Source organism: Haliaeetus albicilla, chromosome 5, assembly GCF_947461875.1.
Source record: "Haliaeetus albicilla chromosome 5, bHalAlb1.1, whole genome shotgun sequence".
NCBI lineage: Eukaryota > Metazoa > Chordata > Aves > Accipitriformes > Accipitridae > Haliaeetus > Haliaeetus albicilla.
Genome location: NC_091487.1, coordinates 9,091,695 through 9,107,246, shown reverse-complemented (window position 1 = coordinate 9,107,246; position 15,552 = coordinate 9,091,695). Strand labels below are relative to the sequence as shown.

Here is a 15,552-nt window from a genome sequence, read left to right as displayed (position 1 = left end):
TTGCTGGCAACTCACCGTCATTTTCTAAGTATTGAAGAATAGATACATTGAAAGATTTATTGTACTAAATAAAACCACCCTTTGGAATTAGTTGCTTTTATTTGCTCACACCAAAACAAAGATTTAAAATTATGACAAATTTATCAGAATAAATTTTAAAGCCCTGATTCTGCAAACACTTACACATGGGGTTAACTCAGGTTAACACTTGTGCACACAGTTAGCCCACCAGTAATCCCACTGACAGACCTCCCTGGCCATCCCAGAAGTCCAACAGCCTAAACCACCTGGAATTTTTTGTTCTTGGGGTTTTTTTCCCATGTCCTGGTTTCAGCTGGAATAAAGTTAATTTCTTCCCAGTAGCTGGTATAGTGCTGTGTTTTGGATTTAGTATGAGAATAATATTGATAACACACTGATGTTTTAGTTGTGGCTAAGCTGTGCTTATACTAAGGCAAGGACTTTCCAGCTTCTCACACTGCCCTGCCAGCAGAGGCTGAGAGTGCACAAGAAGCTGGGAGGGGACACAGCCAGGACAGCTGACCCAAACGATCCAAAGGGGTATTCCATACCATATTACATCATGCCCAGTACATAAACTGGGGGAAGTTGGCCGGGGGGCACCACAGCTCAGGGATTGACTGGGCATCAGTCAGCGGGTGGTGAGCCATTGTATTGTGCATCACTTGTTTTGTATATTCTTCTACTACTGCTACTATTATTATTATTATTCCTTCCTTCTCTGTCCTATTAAACTGTCTTTATCTCAACCCATGAGTTTTACTTTATTTTTTCCCTAATTCTCTCCCCCATCCCACTGGGTGGGGGGAGTGAGCGAGCGGCTGTGTGGTGCTTAATTGCCAGCTGGGGTTAAACCATGACACCCTGATTCAAGTGTTCACACCACACTAATGAAACAAAATGCTTTAGCATTCCTTAAAATTTTGTTTCATTAGCATGGTTCCTCCACTGTGGTCTGTCAAAAACACTCTATGATCTCCTGGAAAAGAAAAATAGCGCGCTGCTTAATTTCTTAACAGCCGCTCAGATGAGGAAAGTCAAACACAGAAAAATCTGTTTACAAGATCTAAGCCCGAGTTAGTGCTAACAAATAAATTATTGTTTCAAAAGTAACAGACACCAAGTAAGTTCGAAATTACATTTTTTAAATAAGTATGAAGTACTAAAATATATCAGGAATCTAATTAATGTATTAGCTTACTAGCTGTATAGAAGCCGGATTTATAAAAAGGAACACTGCCTGTGAAATTGGATTCCTCAAAAATAAAACCTTTTTTCATTAAAACAGGCAATCCAACTTACAAAGGTATGCAATACCAACCCACACGGATCAAGTTGTATTTTACTCACCATACTAGAAAGATTTCTAGAAATCATCTCTAAGCCACTTGAAATTATTTAACTGGAGACATAAAGTATTTTTCAATTTACTTTCTTTCATAGCTTGTCACAACAGCGGCCAGCGAAGGAGCTTCATGGCTGCTGAGCTGAGATCAGAGCGGACACCACCCCAAGCTCCTTTACATGAAGTAACTTCCCCAGTTTTCTGAAAACTTCTCTCCATACCACACTTCAGCCAAGAGCACTTACACAGCTCTGACGTACTGAGCATCCTCTACCCTTCTCCATGCTCAAAAGCCTTAGGTAAACAGTTCTCACTTAATTCAGCAGATACCTTTCACAGGATTTTAGCACGGCTTTACCTGGATCGCAGCCAAACACAGACTTTTTCACGCCTTTCCCTTCAGTCCTAGCCTTGATATGGCTTTGGTATTTTGGAAAACGTAACCTCATAGCCACCTCACAGCTACACATGTCCCCGTTACCTTCTCTTCCCATCCCCACTCTGGACTCCTATCGACTTGCTCCTCACTTTGCCTGCTCTCACAGACACCCACCCAGCTTGAGACTGCACTGGGAGCTTGGACATGAAGTTTATGTGAGCTATATATTGCAGAAATGGAAATAAGAAAAGCTGTGGGCAATACATTTATCTCTATGCATGAATCTTTAATTTTTCCAGAAAATTACCAACGTAGTCATTGAAAGAGCTGTAGCTGGGTCCCCAGGATATGAGCAAAGGACCCCATTTATGAAAGTCCCTGCAGCATCTCCAACTGGTAAATGGAGTTCCTTTGTAACAATTCTTGTCTTCCCCCAAAACGCTATTTTGTTGTGAGAAAAAACATTCACCTCAAAAATGAGCCCTTTAAACCCATTCTGGTCTTTCATTCCAATTCCTTCTAAATGAAGCTTTACTTCTTCTGAAGTTCATCACAAATAGGGTTTTTAACAGATAGTACTTTATGGAACTGAGAAGAAATATTTTTTTATGTAAAAAGCAGCTCAATTTAAAGATAAAGAGACTAAGCCAAAGAAGTAAAATGCAAGTGTTAACAAAGATAAGCGGAGGTTTTTTTATTTCTATTGAAGAAGCGCCTAAGATCTTCAAACGGGCATAAGGGCCACACAGTATTAGATAATGCACAATGGACAAATATCACAAAAATTATTCTCACTGCAGATAAGACAGAATTTAGTATGCAGAGAAAGTATGCAATAGGTGAATAAACAGATGAAGGGGCAGAGTATGTAAAGGTTAAAGAGGCAGCAGCGAAGACAGGTGCATTGAACACAGGCACAAATGTGAGGATTAAATGAAATAAAAGGCTTGGGTTTATTAAAAGTTAATTTCTGCTATCTCCACAGATGATTACACAGAAAATAACAATTTGACTAATTAGTTAATATTTGTACAGTACTTTGAATATATAAAGTGATATATAAGTTAATATCATTTCAATTAGACTGGAAATGAGATAGAATTATCAGTGCATTTATTAATATTTAATACATTCACTTTCAACAACAGCAACAAGCTTTACATTTTAATTGTGTGCTTCAAAACACAAAGCTAGAAGGCCCTGTGAAGTAACTACAAAGTTCTCTTGCCAAGATCCTACCAAAACCCCACGCATATTAAAAATAAACACACACTGATTTTTAACCAAACAGATGGCTAAATTAAGAACTCTTGATTCAGGGATGAGTGACAGGGTCCACGCACCATGCTTGGTCACTTTTTCCTTCCAGAACAGATTCCCCTGATGATCAGGTCATTCATTTTTATGACCTGAAGCTACGTCACATTTTTGTGAACCTCCTCCTGAGGCGACAGACCACAGGCACGTAGGGCTTGGTGCTCTCCACCTGATGGACAACAGGGTGAACTAATCCCCTCTTACACAGTCGCATCAGCTGCATTGCAAAGGATCAGAAATAGTGCCTTTCTTAGGGAAGGGCTGCCACCCCTTGCTGAGGGTCTTCCCAAAACTGGAAGCCAAGCAGGGCTTTCTTAAAAAGCGCCACTCCCGCATCCTCAGCCAAGCCACTGATCAACACAGCCCCGTCCCCCCCAGGCTGCCGGGCTGCCTCCACGAGGCACCTCGTGTCGGTGCCGTCCCTTCCCTTGCAGATTTCTGCCATGGAAGTCCATCGGCACCAAAAGCAAATTCAGCTTCCAATGGTCTGTGCTTCCCCCCAGGAGCCATGTAGCCAACTGGGAGCTAAATCAAACCGTACAGCGGAACCTGCAGGCTGGAAGTTTCAGCTTTATCTGGACTCCTGTTTGGTTTCAAAGAGCTGTCAGGACAAAGCCATCACCAGTGAGTGCAGCATCCAACGCCACCCATCAATGAGGGTTCACCCAACCACACTCAACACCTTCACAACGCACAGAGCAGCAACAGCTCGTCACAAACCAGAGTAACTATAGCAATAATTGAAATAAAACTGTACATCAAACTGAGAAGCAAGGAAATTTTTAAGAACGTGAAACAAGTTCTTGTTAATTTAGACAACTTCTACTTGATGGCATTTTGAGAGGAATTCTTGAAAGAAGAGGAAAAAAATGGAGTGCAGAAAGAGTTATTCAAAGGTATTTTTTTATTTGTCTTCGTTAAATACTATATAACATGCTCTTATTTGAAAAACATCAATCAAATTTATAGATTCATGATAAATAGTTGTAATTATAGCTGCCTGAAAATAATTCAGCTGTCACATTTACCCTGTCAAAGTAAATAACGCTGTCATTTTAGTTGATGTGTGTGACTTGAGTAAACATTTCAAAGCATGAATTTTGAAGTAAGATTTCTTCGCTTGAAACAATTGCTCAAATTAATTTTCCTTCCAATTCTAATTTATTATGCTTACTTTCTTAGTAAGAACAAACTCTTTAACTATTTAACCAAAGCATCTTGAAGTAGATTGTGGGGGCATATATCATTAATCATACAAAACACATACTAAAACACATGACCTGTTGACCAGATAAAAAAAGTGGCATTTGTACTGCTCCATCCTTATAGTCGTAGTACCTTGAAGCACTTCAAACACTTTAAATTTATCCCTATACCACACACGCATGGTAGGGAAATAGCATCACTCCTGTTCCACAAATGAAGATCTGGGGCAAAAATACTTTTCACAATTAAGAAGTGAGCATTATTAACAAGTATTAGACTCGGCTGGATGTGCTTAAGCTGGTCTCAGTGAGATGGAGAGAAAGAGACACGCCAGGGCAGCTTTCTAAAGACAGACCTTGGTGGAACAAACTTCAGAATATATTGGTGGTACAAAAATTTCCAACCGGGGGCAACAGAAAGCATGGTATTTCACAGTTAGGTCATTTTTTTTACTGAACCTATGGGAAAGAAAATGTTACAACTTTTCAAAACTAAAATGAGGGAAACAGGGTGACTGCTTACTTCATCAAAATATGGGAAATACTACTAGATCTTTAAAAAAAAACCAAACATGTCAAAAGTACTTGGGAAATTCCCACTTTCAGGCTCACATTCTGCTGATAATTCCACTTCGGACCCCTCCAGTGAACTTACCATTAGACTCACTGCGCTGTCTTCTATTTATTAGCAGTGCAACACTATCAAAAATGAACATTTCAGCAAAATATTTTGAAAAGCTCTGTTCAATAACAGCTAAAGGACGAGACTTTTCAGCACTGTATTCTAGATTAATGAAAAAAAAATGCCACAGTATGCCCTCAGCTTTGAGAATCAATCAATTATTTCTTCTGAGGACATGACAACACTGTTAACATTTCTGACACAACGTTTTTTTGCCTTCAACTCTTCACCTGTTAAATGGGCACAGTGCTCCTCACCATCTTTGCTAAGCATGTGAGGCCTTACATAAGAGGCAGGTGTTAGTACTTAAAAATGACCCGCTAAAACATGTTGTACTTATTTTATTCTTGGCACTTCTGAAAAGGAAAAGAACCTGGTTTTCTCCGATATACATTCATTTTAGACTACACCACTTTTCAGTACTGTAAACGAAAGATAAAAGCAGTAAGACTGCACTGACCTTTTCCTTAATGTAGACTCACAAACCTTGACCACCCTGATGACCTCTTTAACAGTACGTCGGAAATCATGCATTCTTGCTGCCACTAGCAGAGCTAGAGAATAAGCAGGGAAAGTCAATGTCAAAAAGAGGAAAATTTCCCAAAGAAAAGCAGAAAACAGATAACTATACCCTCTCTTCGTCCCTGCCTTCAGCTAAAGACCTGTAAATGCTTGTGCTCAGCTGCATCCCTGGATACAGGTGATTGACTTGACTTTAGAAACTTTGCTTCCTCGCCAATAAAGCTGATTGCAAATTGCACCCTGAAAAATCCTATGCTTTAATATTTGGGAAACCACGGTCAGCTACTTAAAATAAAGCACAAGAACATCTCATTGATCATGTATTTTCAAAGTTATCATCTTTTTAGCAGAATTTACTAGTCCTGAATAAAAAGGTCTCCAGCGAAACGCTGAATCTGCTTAAGCTGTTATCCTCACCGCTGTCACCACTATCACTGTCTTGCTAGTGCCCAAACGCTCTCCTGCAAGACCCTCTATGCAGCTAGATAACTAGTGCTGGCTGCATTTACATTAGTGTGTTGAGTCAGAGCACTAGCTCCGTTTTGAAGCATCACACCCACTCATGGTGCAGTGGCTCAGTGCGCAGAACAGTTTTAAGCATGCAAAAGTGCTTCCTTTCAGAGGAAACCAAACCAGAGCTCCACTTCAGGTGTACGTCTGAAGTGCTCCAGTTCCTAATGGGAACATCAGGGGTTGAACTAACAGCTGGTCCTTCAAACAACGCGTGACACAGACATTTAGGCCAGGGAACCAAACTAAACCCAGTCCACAGTACACCACATGAACTGCGTATTGCATAGATGGATGTAGGGCACTCAGCACCACCTGCTTCAATCTATTGATCCATGTCTGTTGAATCAAATTACTTCCTCATATGGATATAGTCTATGTAGTGAATCAAAGACCAGGCTGGTCTCCCAGAGTCTGTACTCAAATTTTTAGGAAGGTGCAATAAGCAAGTACTATTAACAAAGAGGCTAGAAATTTCAAGAAGATTGCATAGGCCTGGGTTCCCTAAGGTTTGAGCGCTATTTCTCATTCCAGCATGCACATGTAAGACCTTTTAAATAAAATAAAGCGCATACATGAACTCTGTGACTATCTACGCTCTTCGTTACTCTGACCTCACTGGCTGGTACTGACTACCTTTCAACCTAGCCCTCCCAAACCGGTAGGTTTTTTGTAAGCATCATGACAGCAATGGATCTTGAAAAAGATGAAGAAGGAGAGGAAAATAATTTCACAGAACAGGTCAAAGAGGGCATTTCTTGCATAAGACACTGTGTAAAGACACAAATCAAAGCGCTTGCACTAATGGTGTCATTTTAGCTGACAAAAAAACCTTTTAGCAGCTAGAGCTTGCAGAGAGTGTGGGCGAGAAGAGCACCAGAAAGGAGGTTAAAAAATCCAAAAAGTAAGATACAAAGGATCTAAGCAAGTAATGTAGGAGCAAGGGCAAAAATGAAGTTTGAGTTTCAGAAACTATTTCTGTGAAGACCTATATAATCTGTAGGTGCCTGACAGCACGAAACCCAGAGAACATGGCATCCCCCAGGAAATGAGAAAGTCCTCATCCGTTCCCAACTCCCAGACTCCCCCGTCCAACCCACCGCGGGGGAAGCAGTACACCCAGTGTCTGACATACCTGCTCCGCAGAGCCCCGAAGGCCGGCGGCCGGTGTGCATCCAGTCCCGCTTCATTCTCTGCAACAGCCTCAGAGCCGTCATGGACACCTCGTGGTTCTTATCCCCAAACTCAAGCATGTGTGCAAAACGAGGAATATATAAACACGGATCTGCAACAGAAAGTAATACACTTATTTCTAATCCTAACCTTTGATTTAGGAAACGCAGTACTTGAGCAGCAGTACTGCGGGGCTGTCACCGTTGGCTTGCTTCACGTCTTGGCAAACAACATGGACTGTGCTGCTGGGCCAGATCCTCTGATCACTAGGCTTTAGAAGCACCTTTTTAGTTAAGCTAAAACAAAATCCTTTCTTGCTTTATAGACAAGAGACCTTTAAAGCACTGCACAAAGTTTTTCTTACATGCTTTTCAGGGTCCAAGGCTGCACATGCTGACTCCAACACGCGAGCAGTGTTACAGCTATCAGTGAAATTATGCACAAAGCTTTTGCAGAATGAGGACGTAACATACAACGCTTTTGTAAAATGAGGACATAACTTAGACCCAAAACTTTTAACATCTCCTGCAAAGTAACATATCAGGTAACTTGCATGTGTCATCTCCCACCTAACTACAAACTAAGCTTTGAAAGAAATTTGTTTGCTTAAAATCCCATGTCCCTAACAAAAGTCTACTTACACCTTCAAAGTTAATTCCAGCTCCTTCTCAGACTCATATTCCAACAACACAGAACACTGTTTATTACAGATCCTAAGACATACTCTCCATCGGCATAAATTGCTGGAACCTAATTAACGTCAACAGTGCTATGACAATTTAGATCAGCCACGGATCTGCCTTCAGATGTATAAACTTATTTCAAGTGTAGGTGTTATCAGCTTCAAACTAACCGAAATATGTCAGTACAGGTTGTGCTTTTCCTAAACCAATTTATAATTTATCAAACCATCTTGTAAAAGCTACACTTAACACATGTTTACTCTTATTTGAGGTATCAATTTCTCATTTCCTGCCAGCCTTTTATCACTGGACCAAAAATCCATGATGTATGGTAAATTGTTAACTATTAGTCTCAACTCAATTTCCTTAGCTGATCCCCTGTGTGGGCACTTAAACTGATAAAGATGAAAATTCAGCTCGAAACACTGGAACAATCTTACGGATTTACAATTAATCAAAGCAGTTTCATTTAGCACCAAGTTCTAACAATGATGCCCTGTTGCTATCCATAATTACCGAGATCACACCGTAGGTGATTACGCCTGTCAGCCCTGCAGAAGCATTTAAATGAAAGCATTTATCAAGCAAAAACTTCCAAAGACGTCTCCCTCAAAACTGAAGAAATGCCAGAGCACAGTCACCTCCTAAACATGACCCTAAAAATCAAAGGTTTAGGGAAGATTAACTGATCCCCATGACTCTTACAAGGCAGTTGTTCTGCATTTCCAAGTATGATTTTATAGAACTGTACTCAACAGAAATTACCAATTCCAAAATACAACAACAACAAAAAAAACCTTTCAGAAGTGATAGCCTGGGATTCAACAGACATTTAAACTTTCCTCTTTGCACTACAGAAACGTGCGTGATGTTACAAAGAAATGCCCAGTTTGCTTTTCCATCTCTTCTTATCTGGAGAGGGCCCAAGTTCAGCTTCTCTGGCCACTGGAGCGGAGCAGAGCAAGGCAATTCACAGCTTTTTCTTCTGAGCCCAGTTTCGGAAGCATTTACACATTCGCATTGTAGCTGTTCAGACATTTCTGCTGGCATTCATGCCCACAGGTCATTTGACAAAATATTGCATGTCGTTAATTTAAATTCTGAAGCTACCAAACAGCCAGAAAATGAATATACCGGTGGGTTTTAAGCGAAAAGCCTCAAAGAGGCCATAAATGGCTAGAAAGTAATACTACCAATATATAAACTAAATGCAGGGCCAAGGTTAACATAAACATGTCCTGCATGGACGCAAACATTTAAAAAAAAAACATAGTAATTTTCAGAAGTTGTAAAACCCAAACACGTTGATTCCTTCCACGGGTACTGCAGAAGCACCGAGTCCCCTTTGCCTTCAGGGAGACACCTGGGACTGAAACCCTTGCACAGGAGCAGGTTCGAGTGGGACAAAACCCGTCGGTTTTCCTGAACGGTGACTGTGGGGGCCGTGAAGCAGATAGAAGAAAAACTTTATTTTAGTTTTTAAGAAGGGAGCATCTGTTTTTCCGAAGCCTTTCCCTTCTCTCCCTAGCCCACTCACGACTCGGACTTTTGGAAGAACACCAACACCACGTAGTCATTAACGGGAATATAGAAAAAATTCTCGGAAAACTGTTTAAAAGAGCGACTTGCCCACCAAAACAGCTACACCGGGACGGCAGGCCCGAGGAGAGGAGCCGGTGCCGTGCCCCGCTGCCAGCCCACCCCCACGGGAACAGGAACGGGCACGGGGGGGACGGGGGGCGGCCGAGGGGGGGTCAGTCCCCGCCGAAACACCCGCGGAAGGCGGGCGGGGGCCCGGAGGGCCCGCACAACCGGGGCGCGGCGGCGGCTTGGGGGCTGCGAAAAAACCAGGGGGACGAATAAAAAACCCCCTGCGACTTTCCCTGACTTAAACCAATTCCGCCCCGGCCGTGCCCCCAGCGCCCGCAGCCGCCCCAGGCGCCGACCCCGCCGGTGCAGCCCGGCTTTCCCCCGCGGAGCTCCGCGGCGGCGGCGGCGGCGGCGGGGGGCGGTGCGCGGCGCTGCGGCGCCCCCGCCCGGGCCGGCCGGGAAAGGCGGTGGGCGCCCGGGGCCGCCCGCCCCGCTCCGCTCCCGCTCCCGCTGCCGCTGCCGGCCGGGCCGGGCTCAGCGGCGCTCGGCGCTGCGCACGTCCCCGCGCGGCGCCCCCCGCCCCGTGCCGGTGCCCGCCGCCGCGGGGCGCAGCGCCCCCGGGCGGGCGCGGCGAGGGGCGGGGCCCACCGCGGAAGACTGACACCACAGCCGGGCGCGGGGAGGGGGGGCGGTTCCCCCCGCCGCGCCCCGGCGTTCCCCATTGGCGCGGGAGGCCGTGACGCGCGGCGCGGCGGCTGCCTATTAGGGCGGGAGGCGGAGGCAGGGCCCGGCAGAGCCGCGCCGAGCCGCATCCCGCCGCCGCCGTGAGGGGAGCGCCGAGGGCAGCGCCGCCCGCCCGCCCGCCGCGGAGGAGCCGGGGCGCCCCGCGGCCAGCAACGCCCCCGACGCGGGCGGGAGGTAGCGCGGAGGAGCAGCGCCGTGTGGCGGCGGCCGGCGCCGCCGCCGCGGGGAAAGGAGGAAAGTTGGTGCGAGCGGAGGGCAGCGGGGCCGCCCCGGGAACGGGACTGCGGAGAGCCGCCGCCTCGCCTCGGCCCGGCCCGGTGCGGCCGCCGCGGATGTGCGCCCGCCGGACGGGGAAGGACGGAGCGGAGCGCGGTCGCTGGCAGCGGGGATCGGGCGGCTGGCTGCGCTTCACCCTCGCCGGGCTGCTGCACTCGGAGGATTTGTGGATTGACTCTCGCTCCTGACCCACCGCCTCGGCTGGATTTGTGGGGTTTTGTTGCTGGATTGTGGCTTGGCTTTTTTTTTTTTTTGGCTTTTTTTTTTTTATTGTTATTTTTCTCTGCTCTTTCCTCGGGGGAAGGAACTGCCTGCCAGCCCCGCTCGGGTTCCCCACTGCAATCGTGGCAGTGCCGTGGAGGCTGGGACCCCCCCTTCGAGCCAAGGTGAGCGCTGGCACCGATCCGATACAGCAGCATCCCTTTCCCCCCGGAAAGGTGGTCGGGCTTGTAACCAAAGAGCGCGCACACACCAAAAAAACAAACACCAAAAGCCGCCCTGCATCTAGAAGCGTACAAAATACCGAGCTAGTGGGACTCGCATTTGGGATTTGTTAGTTCTCTTGCTCATGCCACTGCCCCATGGTTGCCTCAATGGCAGGATCATGAAGTGTTTGACTTTTTTTCTTCTGCTTCCAGAGACCTTAAAGAAGTCCAAAAAGAGCGTGAGGTCAAACGCCAAGGTGCCAGGATGCTATGAGATAGTGCCCCTGTCCCTGAAGAAGAAGATGGCTGCAGAACTTTACCCTGCCAGCACCAACACCAACATCGCAAACAGTAACGCCGCTGCCGCCACCGCTGCCAACAGCAAGAAGAACGCCCTGCAGCTCCAGCAGAGCGCCCAGCCGCCCCCGCCGCCCCAGCTCCAAAACCTCAACAACAACAACTTGGAGAGCGCCAACTGGCAGTCCTTCCATCCCACGCTGCGGGAGAGGTAAGGGCCCAGGCCCCGCCGGACCCTCCCCGGGAGGGCGGGTGGGAGCGCTGCCTGGCCCCGTAGCACCTGCGCCGAGGCCAGGCGTGAGGGCTGGGACGGGACGGGATGGGATGGGAGGCTGGAGGGGCTGCGTGCCGGCGGGGCTGGGGCAGCAGGTGAGGGAGGGGCTGCCTGTGGCTAACGGGGCTTCTCCCCCACCACCACCCCGTCCCCTCGCTTGCAGGAACGCGCTGATGTTCAATAACGAACTCATGGCTGACGTTCACTTCATCGTGGGCCCGCCAGGGGCATCCAAGAAAGTTCCTGCCCATAAGGTTTGTGCAGATCATTTTTGGCTTTTTAATACTGCTGTGCGTATCGCCCTCTTCCCCTGCCTTCCGACTAGGTTCCCCCCCCCCCCCCCCCCCCCCCAATTACAGCTCTCGTCTAATCCCAGAAGCAGTTCACATACAGTGCAATTACAGGGAACAGTCTAAGTCAGTCTTCTGCCTCTACTGCAGCTTTTAACTTTCCCTAAGTGTAGCTCTTATCAAAAGCCAGCACACTCAGCCATTACCAATACGTATTACTGAGGCTTCTCTCTCTCTTTATTTTCCAGTATGTTTTGGCAGTTGGTAGCTCTGTCTTCTATGCTATGTTTTATGGTGATCTCGCAGAGGTCAAATCTGAAATCCATATACCAGATGTGGAACCTGCAGCCTTTCTAATCCTATTAAAGTAAGTGGCCACTACAAGTCTGCTAATTACGTGGACAGAATCAAAGTAGCTTATAAAATATACATCTCCTAATTGGTATTGTGCAATACGCACTTATTACTGTCTGCTTCATGTTCTGACAAATACTGAATGTCAAATTCTCTGCCAGCAAAGATGACTGTAGATCAGTCTTTCATGGCCTATATTTCCCCCCCCCCATCTAGATACATGTATAGTGATGAAATAGACCTGGAAGCTGATACAGTTCTGGCGACGCTGTATGCTGCCAAGAAGTACATCGTGCCGGCCCTAGCAAAGGCTTGCGTCAATTTTCTGGAGACCAGTTTAGAAGCGAAGAACGCTTGTGTCCTGCTGTCTCAGAGCAGGCTCTTCGAGGAGCCAGAGCTGACGCAGCGCTGCTGGGAAGTGATTGATGCTCAAGCAGAAATGGCACTGAAGTCAGAGGGCTTCTGTGAGATAGATCAACAAACACTAGAGATCATTGTAACCCGGGAGGCACTCAACACCAAGGAAGTGGTAGTTTTCGAGGCCGTTCTCAACTGGGCAGAGGCTGAATGCAAAAGGCAAGGGCTGCCAGTTACGCCACGCAACAAGAGGAGTGTATTAGGAAAAGCTTTGTACTTGGTGCGGATTCCGACCATGACATTGGAAGAGTTTGCCAACGGAGCTGCCCAGTCTGACATCCTCACCCTTGAGGAAACTCACAACATATTCCTGTGGTACACAGCTGCAAATAAACCCAAACTAGAGTTTCCACTGACAAAAAGAAAAGGACTTGTACCTCAGCGATGCCATCGGTTTCAGTCGTCTGCATACCGCAGCAATCAGTGGAGGTACCGAGGGCGATGTGACAGTATTCAGTTTGCTGTAGACAAACGGATATTTATAGCAGGACTGGGATTGTATGGGTCAAGCTGTGGCAAAGCTGAATACAGCGTCAAAATCGAACTGAAGCGCTTAGGAGTTGTCCTTGCTCAAAATCTGACAAAGTTTACCTCCGACGGCTCCAGTAACACTTTCTCTGTGTGGTTTGAACACCCTGTGCAGGTCGAGCAAGACACGTTTTACAATGTAAGTGCTATTCTTGATGGTAACGAACTCAGTTACTTTGGGCAAGAGGGAATGACTGAAGTGCAGTGCGGGAAAGTGACCTTCCAGTTCCAGTGCTCCTCGGACAGTACTAATGGAACCGGAGTACAAGGAGGACAAATACCTGAGCTCATTTTCTATGCATGATGCATTTCACCTTGATTGTATTCCAATACTGCGATGATGCACATTAAGGGATTTTTCAGTTTTACTACAAACTTTGCAGCAGTATGGAATGTTACGCTACTTACCTATCTGCTACATCAGGCTATACAAATAAGTGAAGGAATGCTCTTGAATTTAATCTTATTTTATTTATTCATAAGCTATTTGACTTAATTATTAAGACTGCAACAAGCAGAAAAATGTTAAATTTTGCACGTACTGTGCATTTATTTTGTATATAGATGACTAACTTGCAGACTGCAGCTGACTTAAACAGAATGTTCTAAACTAGAGCAGTTTACGAATCTGTGAAATATAAAACATTTTTACTTGCCCTAAATCCTGTGTACTTGATCATTGCTGATCTTGTGGCTTGTGTCTGTTAATTCATCTATAGTACAGTTAACAGGGGTGATGATACTGTAGTCTGTTCACTGTGTACATCGACGCAGGGATGCTATCACTGCAAATACGAAGGTTCCCTTGCCTGGTAACTGAGACTATCCATCAGCAGCCTTTATTGTCTTTCACGAAAAAGGGAGCTGACATATGTGGAAGCTCAGGGGTTTTTGTGTGTTGCCTAACCTGAAGACAGACAAACAATGAGTGTAATCAAAGTTGATCAAAATCATCCTGTGGTTATATCTGAAAGCTTCTAATGCCCATTCACACACATCATCTGTGTTAACCTCCAGCCTTCCCAGCAAACAGCAACGCTGACTCTTGCACCTGTCAAACTACACCCCACTTGAATGGCCAGAGTCAAGACATACAGATGAAGCTTAATGCAGTGACAGGCTTCATCACAGATTTAGCCCAGAGCTGTAGTACTGGCAGCCACTATCTAAATATACATCCCATCATCACATTTAGGAGCAGACATGAGAGAAATACTTGTAGTATGTTCTTTAAGTTCACTCAAAATTACTAATTAGAAACAAGCCACCTTAAACAAAAGCTGCTGGATCTTTCCTCCCCCTTTATTTTTTTTTTTCTAAAAACAGAGTCCCATCCACTATCAGCAGTCATTTTAGAGCTAGTACCCTTAACTTTTATCACTCTGAGAAAAGTAGGTGGTTTTTCTCAAGTGTCTGACAATCATTACAGATGAGCCAATTAGAAATACTTAACTGTTTTTTATAAATCTCACTTCTCATAATGACCTTGGAAGGAATACTCAAACAGCAGTCTAAACTGGGATTTTTTCTGATGTTTAACAAGTACCTCTACCTTTAAATTAAAAGGGCTTTCTCTTTTCCTAAGCTGCATTAATTTTCACCTTGAAACTAAGCTGCAATACAAATTCTGTCTGTTCTCGCTCTCTCTCTCAAAAAAAAAAAAAAGTAATGAAAAATAAGAAGGCAACTGAATTATTGAAAACAAGAACTTTCTACCAGACATCAAGCTACGCTAACGAAGCCAGCACACCACAATGGCTGGTAGCTGTGCACTGCCACATACTATCTGGATGGTGTTACAGTGGTGCTCAGTATGTGAGCTGCTGGTTCTCTTGCGGCAGAGGAAGAGAGATACGTGCCCAGCTGAGTACATCTGAAGGGGCACGCATGTGTTGTTCTTGAACACAAAGGCATCCGATTCTCTCGGTACAGATTAAGGAGAGTGGGAGTGACAATGGGTAAAGATACAGAAGAAAACTCCTGCACAGAGGTGGGTAACAGTCACAAGACCTCTCTATAAACACACTCTTTTAACTGGAACTGGCATGAATTCCCTTCGCTTAAAAGCTACAGCCTAGACAATAGCTTTTTTACCCTTTTGACTGGTTAAAACCCACCTTCCTATCACTGTTACGATTTCAGTGATGACTGACTAATTAAGAAGGTATTCATGTGCTTGGAGAAAGTTGCTCCTCGTTTTCCATCAAGCCACTTGTATTTCAAGCACTGAATACCTCAGCTACAGGTGATGGACAGATAGTAAATTTGGCAAATATTTATCAAATGTTGCATCTCTGTGGAATTGAAGTGTGACAGGCCTGTGCGAGCTTGTTGACACACACAAATTTGTTACACAGCAGCCCATTGTCTCAGAATAGCCTAAACTACTCTCAGAAAAAGCAACAAAACTATTTGTAAAAGAAAATGGCATCTAGCTCCCAAAAAACTCTTACATAGAACAGGCTCTCATAGTCAGCAATTCAGCACAATGCTCTTCTGCCTGGATTGATTCCAGCTTCA

General features: G+C 45.4%; 2 protein-coding genes across 5 annotated transcripts in view; one reads left to right on the top strand and one right to left on the bottom strand.

The window, feature by feature from the left end:
• BRF1 (BRF1 general transcription factor IIIB subunit) overlaps window positions 1-15,552 on the bottom strand; it is a 174,018-nt gene that overhangs the window by 78,406 nt on the left and 80,060 nt on the right. For all 3 annotated transcript variants that reach the window (XM_069783268.1, XM_069783269.1, XM_069783270.1), the window contains 2 exons: window positions 7,117-7,266; window positions 5,410-5,503 (listed from right to left, as the gene is read on the bottom strand). In XM_069783268.1, the coding sequence (XP_069639369.1) occupies window positions 5,410-5,503; window positions 7,117-7,266 (244 nt within the window). The remainder of the gene's footprint in view (window positions 1-5,409; window positions 5,504-7,116; window positions 7,267-15,552) is intronic.
• BTBD6 (BTB domain containing 6) lies at window positions 10,192-13,694 on the top strand. 2 transcript variants are annotated; one of them, XM_069783272.1, is made up of 5 exons: window positions 10,197-10,833; window positions 11,086-11,380; window positions 11,607-11,697; window positions 11,982-12,100; window positions 12,304-13,694. In XM_069783272.1, the coding sequence occupies exons 2-5, from the start codon at window positions 11,175-11,177 to the stop codon at window positions 13,334-13,336; spliced, it is 1,449 nt and encodes a 482-aa protein (XP_069639373.1). In that variant the 5' UTR covers window positions 10,197-10,833; window positions 11,086-11,174; the 3' UTR covers window positions 13,337-13,694. The 2 variants fall into 2 exon arrangements, with proteins under 2 accessions (XP_069639372.1, XP_069639373.1); XM_069783271.1 differs by having other exon boundaries at window positions 10,192-11,380.

Excerpts from the sequence above, each read along its gene's own strand:
- BTBD6 (XM_069783271.1), top strand. The coding sequence starts at position 11,016 with ATGCCACTGCCCCATGGTTGCCTCAATGGCAGGATCATGAAGTGTTTG. Across the intron at positions 11,698-11,981 it reads AGAAAGTTCCTGCCCATAAG|TATGTTTTGGCAGTTGGTAG; the intron begins GTTTGTGCAGAT and ends TTTATTTTCCAG. Across the intron at positions 12,101-12,303 it reads GCCTTTCTAATCCTATTAAA|ATACATGTATAGTGATGAAA; the intron begins GTAAGTGGCCAC and ends CCCCCCATCTAG.